At 33.7% G+C, this 5,990-nt stretch overlaps 1 protein-coding gene across 1 annotated transcript; it reads left to right on the forward strand.

The window, feature by feature from the left end:
- Nucleotides 1-4,106: 4,106 nt before the first annotated feature.
- Nucleotides 4,107-5,156, forward strand: LOC120216341 (dof zinc finger protein DOF3.4-like). The gene has a single exon (XM_039213793.1). It carries the CDS (start codon nucleotides 4,246-4,248, stop codon nucleotides 4,972-4,974), a length of 729 nt encoding a protein of 242 aa, XP_039069724.1. The 5' UTR covers nucleotides 4,107-4,245; the 3' UTR covers nucleotides 4,975-5,156.
- The last annotated feature ends 834 nt before the right edge of the window (nucleotides 5,157-5,990 follow it).

The following is a 5,990-nucleotide window of genomic DNA, read 5'->3' on the forward strand; positions in this document are numbered from 1 at the left end:
ACAGGGTATTTCTTTTCTCGAGGTCCAACGTCCTCAAGTTCAGCTTGGATGAATGTGTGAGGTGCAGTTTTACCAACAATAAGTTGCCCCAAAGCTCAGACATATTTGAGTGCGTTGATGGTCTTGTTCACCATGTCTAAAACTCTTATTGTTTGGCTGGAAGTTTTATCTGGCATATTGTCTGTGTAGTAGTGTCCTTGTGATCAAGGTTGTTAGCTGTGGATCGTTCGTGGCTCTTTCTTGTTTGGATAGCTTTCTTTGGTAGGTATTCTTAACCATAGTGCACTCTTTTTCCTCCATCTAGATCTAGAGAGATCTTTTTTAATGAGACATGTGGTTGCGGTTTTGGTTTGTATGTGATTCATCAATTAAATCACACAAACATTCCTTTTAAAAAAACGTTAATCAAAAGTGAAATTGAAGGATTTAAATGAATTTGAAGATAAAATTGATATAATAAAAATATAATATAAACAAAAATGATGATTTGTGTTTATTAAATGGGCAAGATGACTCTTTTAAGCCTTGAAAATATATACCATGATAGTCTCGTCAACGTTTAACCATGCATGTACATGTAGTGTGGAAGTGGCCTTACCCCAAAATTTTTAGTTTTAATTATTTTTAAATCCTCTTAATTAAAAATTAAGAAAACTAAGCCTATATTCTTCCTTTTTTTATTAAATATTTTTAAGGTCAGTGTTAATTTGATCATAGATAAATTAAGGGTAACCTCCATTTTTGTTTAAATACATTTTAAATCGTTGACAATTATAAAATTTATCAAGTTAGATTCTAATCTCACAGTATTAAAAATTTTAAATCGAAAAGTTAACATTTAAATCATGATTTTTATTTTATTACTATATATAATAGACAGGTCTCGAACTTTCATCCTAACTTCGTTCTTGTGGAGGCTAGTAAGGTCATACACTACCTTGGCTTCTTTATTATCGTTATTTTTAATTGTCATGTCTATTGAATTTATGTGTACCACATATTTTCTCAAGTATCAAAGAATCATTATAGACACTTAGTTTTATATCAAAATTTATAAATTGAGTTTGAATAGAATGAATCAGTTGATTTTAGACTTGATTTAAAGTCAATGTTAGGAATTTGTAAACGGGAAAGTAAATAATGTTTAAGCAACACCAAATAAGATATGCACAAGAACTCTGATTAATGTGGTTCGATTTTGTTTACATTATCAGATAAGAGAAACAATTATTTATTATGAATGTAGATATCACGTAGATGACAAATACATGATATCTAATATATCTCAAAATACAATTCATCTCAAATTACTCTTTTAGCATCAATACAAAACTCGCATTTATAAGATAAACCCTAAAATTTACAACAATCATAAAAAAATTATATATATCTAAAATGTTTTTTTCCCATGGTTCTAAAGGTTAAAACTTACTATCTGTTTATATATGAAACAAATTTTTCATCGAGAATTCTTATCTCATAAAAATTCTTATCTAAATAGTAAATACACTTAATTACCAAATAATTTTCAACCACTAGATTACAATAAAATAAAACTTAGTTACCAATTAGAAGTTGAGCCAATATATAACAACTTTAATTCTTACCTAAGAAAAATATTTGTTGAAACACAATCGTCAACTCTTCAACAACTTTAATATGATAATGATGTCTACAAAGTATGAAATTTTATTATTGGATCACAACTGTCGAAATTATCCTTCAAAAGCTCGAATCAATCTCGACTTAAGTAGAAGATTTTACATTTTGGAGTCGACACTAACTTTTTGGGTTAGCTAAGGTCGAGTACCTAAAAATTATTTTTTTATCGGATCTATGTCTTACTAGTGATTCGTTTGATAGGATTCAGTAGTTAATTACATTTGAGGAAGGATAAACACCCCCACATCACCCATAATCGATACCAACATGATTAATATTGTCTTAATAATAGAAATTACAAATTCGAGTCAAAATTTTAAAAATGATCCAATTATTTACCTTAAGATGCTATCTTAAACTAATAAAATAAATTATAGTGTTAAGATGTGTTAACATTAAATATAACCAGCAAAAGTAAACAAAAACGTCCAAGTTGAAATAAAATAGTAAATAATGGGATTAAAATGAATAAATATAAAATTAGAGGCATAATCATAAAGCAATAAGACACAAAGAAAGTAAGGATGATATTGCATTAAAATAGAGTTAAAATGCGTAATTACTAGAATTTAAGATAATTTAACATAATCGGAAATCAAATTAAATTTCAAATAAGCTTAGGACTACAAAAATAAATTGGCCATATTCAGCAAACACGAAGGTTACATCGGGTATGGGCCGACCTGCCAAGCCGCCAATTTAAACCGAAGATTTGGCTTCCGTCTCATTTGTGCCTCCCTCTTCAAAAATTAAAGATTTTATCTTTACCTTACTCCCAATTTTTTTTTATCTTTACCCAAAACAAAGTTAGGTGTTTTTTAAGGGGAAAATAACCAATATAAATCAAAATCTTCGAGATCTGCAAATTCTTTGGTTAAAATATGTTGAAGGATTAAACTGATGTGTTAGTAATATGTTAAAGATTATATTAAAAATTAATTTTTTTATTAATATATCACTTCATTAATTTAACATACATTAACTATAGACTTAGAGACGAAATTACAATGACTAGGAATAGTTGTTGTCCCTCCTAAAATTTTTGGTATAATGATATTTTAGGTATTTTTAATTTAAATATTAGTCAAATAAGATATTTATCCATTTCAATTTTTAGATTTAAATTCTTAATAAATTTTTATTCTTTTAATATAAAATAATTTTATCCTTCTCAGTATTTAATTCTAGTTATGTCTCTGTATAAAGTAATTATTTTATTATAAATTAATAGCTTTAATGACTATAATATAACTTTTAAAATTTATTTAAATGTTAATGACTATGGGTGTAATTTATCCTATATCAAAACGCCAAACATACAAGATATATTAGGTTTTGCTCTTCATAAACTACTACTATAATATTTATAGATATTTTTCACAAGGACAGGGTTCATAACCTAGGACAGGGTTCATAACCTAGGAAACTGTTCAATTTTCCGACATTGAAGAGAGAGCATCTCTTCCTGCAATGGCTGCTCTCCGTTCCTGCTGGAGCTATAAACATGAAACAAATCAACGGTGAACATGTGAAAAGATGGACAAGCAACGAAGAAATTAACAACAGTAGAAAAGCGAGAAATCCGACATGAAGATTGGGAAGAACCGAGGGTGTGGTACGGAGCAGGAATCTGGATACGGACGTCAAGTGTCGGAAATATCAGAGGGGAGACCCAATAATTGACCCCCACGCGACCGACACTCGTGATTCTGTCATCCTCCATCAATTTCTCTATCCTATTACTTCTTTGACCATCACTTCAGTTCTTTGTTTCCAAGTCTTTTGGCTCCCAATGCTTAGCCAGAAACTGTCGGGTAGTTGGCATTATTAGCTGAACCCTTCGGCATGCTTGTCTATACTTCTTTTGGTTCAGTCTATTCATTGTTAGGACGATGGCAATGTCACATTTTTCACTCAATGCATTGGAGTCTTTAAGAGTTGAATTGAAAAAGATGTTGATGAAGTTCTCACAGTTTTCTTCATGGCCATGGGTAAAGAAAATTGTTAACTAGAAATATCATGGACAGTCTTCATATTAGCTTCGAATGTGGCTGTCCTAAAGTAAACTTGTAAATTTTCTTACAATCTACTACATTATGAATTTAGTTCTGCCATGATCAGAATTAAAAGTTTTATATTCTTTGAACTTTGCTGTCGTCTTTCATTATTGTTTACATGTATCCGAATTGGAAGATATCATTACAGAAACCAGAAAACTACACTCAATGGGACCATTACTTGACTGCTTCTCCACATCTGATGATTAACTTTTTCTTTTTGGGCACAAAGCCCAAAAGCTAGAAAATCCAATAGGAAGCAACTTAAACAGCTAACAATAGAGAAACACCATCAACAGAGAGCGTCAGAGCTCATTCTGCATCCGACTGATGATAACCTATTGCCCAAAACACCGTAAAGCCTGCTTTTTCCCACTCCATCACGGCCTGTTTCACTGTCTCAATAGATTCTCTTCTTCTCCTCTTTCTCTCCCCATAAAACTCCGTCTTCACTCTCTCCTTAACATCCGCAAGCGTTCACTTGAAGAAAATACTCTAATTTAACCCACTTTTGTTTTGTCTCAAAATGACGTTAAGTTCCGGGGATCAAAACAGGCGTTTAACCAAGTCCCATGGAGCCCCACCCCCGGAACAAGAGCAACTGCTTTGTCCACGCTGTGACTCCACAAACACTAAGTTTTGCTACTACAACAACTATAACTTCTCTCAGCCTCGCTATTTCTGTAAGTCCTGTCGCCGTTACTGGACTCATGGTGGCACCCTTAGGGACATCCCTATCGGCGGTGGTACCAGGAAAAATGCTAAGCGTTCACGCAGCAACAGCACCACAACCACCCATGGCACAGCTTTTTCTGCAACCAACACTGCCACCACCACCACGGCCACTAATCATCATAACTTCCCATTACCTACCACCCCCGTTTTGTCGCCAATCTCTACCAATCAGGGAAGTATTGGTATTGGTGGAGAGTCCAAGGGCAATATTTTTGGAAGTTTTACTTCATTGTTGAATACTCAGGGGCCTGGTTTTCTAGCTCTTGGTGGATTTGGGCATGGTATTTCTCCAACGCTCGAGGATATTGGATTTGGGCTTGGAAGAGGAATGTGGCCTTTTACGGGCGTAGGAGATGGAACTGCTGCTGCTTCTGTTGTTGGTGGGCGTGGCAATGTTGGGGCTGCCATGGGAATGGGGAATATATGGCAGTTTGAAGGTGGAGAGCCTGGTTCTGTTGGCGGGGATTGCTTTTCTTGGCCTGATATTGCCATTTCAACCCCTGGAAATACTGCCAAGTGAATCTTCTCTTTAGGTTTCTTTATCTTCTTAATGTTTCTAGTACGAGGTGAATATAGTGAGTGCCGAGAGTAAACTATTAGCTACATGCAAATACAAATAGGACTATGACTTTTCTTTATTGTTCTTTGGTGAGTTAATGCCATGGGATTTGGTTTGTTTTGTCTGCCATTTTTATGCAAAGATATGGCTTATATCAAAATGATTAGTCTGTGTGTAGTGTTTGATGTTGATATGCTAAACCATTACTGCTTTAATTTCAAAAAAATTCATCGGATCTAGCCATATAAACTTTCAGCTAGCGTTCTTGTTTCAGGATCATGGGGATGGGGATGGGATGTCTGAATGGTTTTTTATTAATATCTCTGATTATTTTGTTTATTAATCAAATGGAATGCCAATTAAACATTGTGAAAGTTTATTAGTATCATGATGAAGACGAGAAACAGTTCTGGTCCTCCCCAATATCAGTAAAAATGTCTCGTTTAATTTTTTTTTAAAAACAAATTTTCTTTGTCTTCCTTGTTTTTTCTATTCGTTTATGTTGATGAATCGGGTAAAGAAAAACAAAAGAACATAAGAATTTTAACGAGGTTCAACAATGTGCTTACCAGTATATTTATGAGCCATACCTAACAAATCTCCACCTTAGCGAATATCCTACCCCTTTGGATACATTCAATGTGGGTTGGGTTACCTTACTTCTTTAACAACTCGAAACATTCAACAAGTCCAAGCAATGCTTGAACTTGTCTGTCGTAACTGGTTTGGTAAACATATCAGCGGCATTCTCATCAGTATGTACCTTCTGAAACAGAATCTCTCCAGATGCAACCAACTCTCTGATCTTGTAAAAACGTACATCAATATGCTTAGTTTTAGCACGATATACCTGATTTTTAGCCAAGTGAATAGTATTTTGATTGTCGCAAAGCAATTGAACTCCACCTTGCTGAACACCCAACTCCTTCAGTAGACCAGTAAGCCATAAAGCTTTTTTTGCAGCTTCAACCGTTGCC

This window comes from Hibiscus syriacus, unplaced genomic scaffold (genome assembly GCF_006381635.1).
Source record: "Hibiscus syriacus cultivar Baekdansim isolate YM2019G1 unplaced genomic scaffold, ASM638163v2 tig00110160_pilon, whole genome shotgun sequence".
In the NCBI taxonomy this organism is placed as follows: domain Eukaryota; kingdom Viridiplantae; phylum Streptophyta; class Magnoliopsida; order Malvales; family Malvaceae; genus Hibiscus; species Hibiscus syriacus.

What these genes read in the sequence shown, in the direction of transcription:
- LOC120216341 (XM_039213793.1), top strand. Translation starts at nt 4,246, where the DNA reads ATGACGTTAAGTTCCGGGGATCAAAACAGGCGTTTAACCAAGTCCCAT.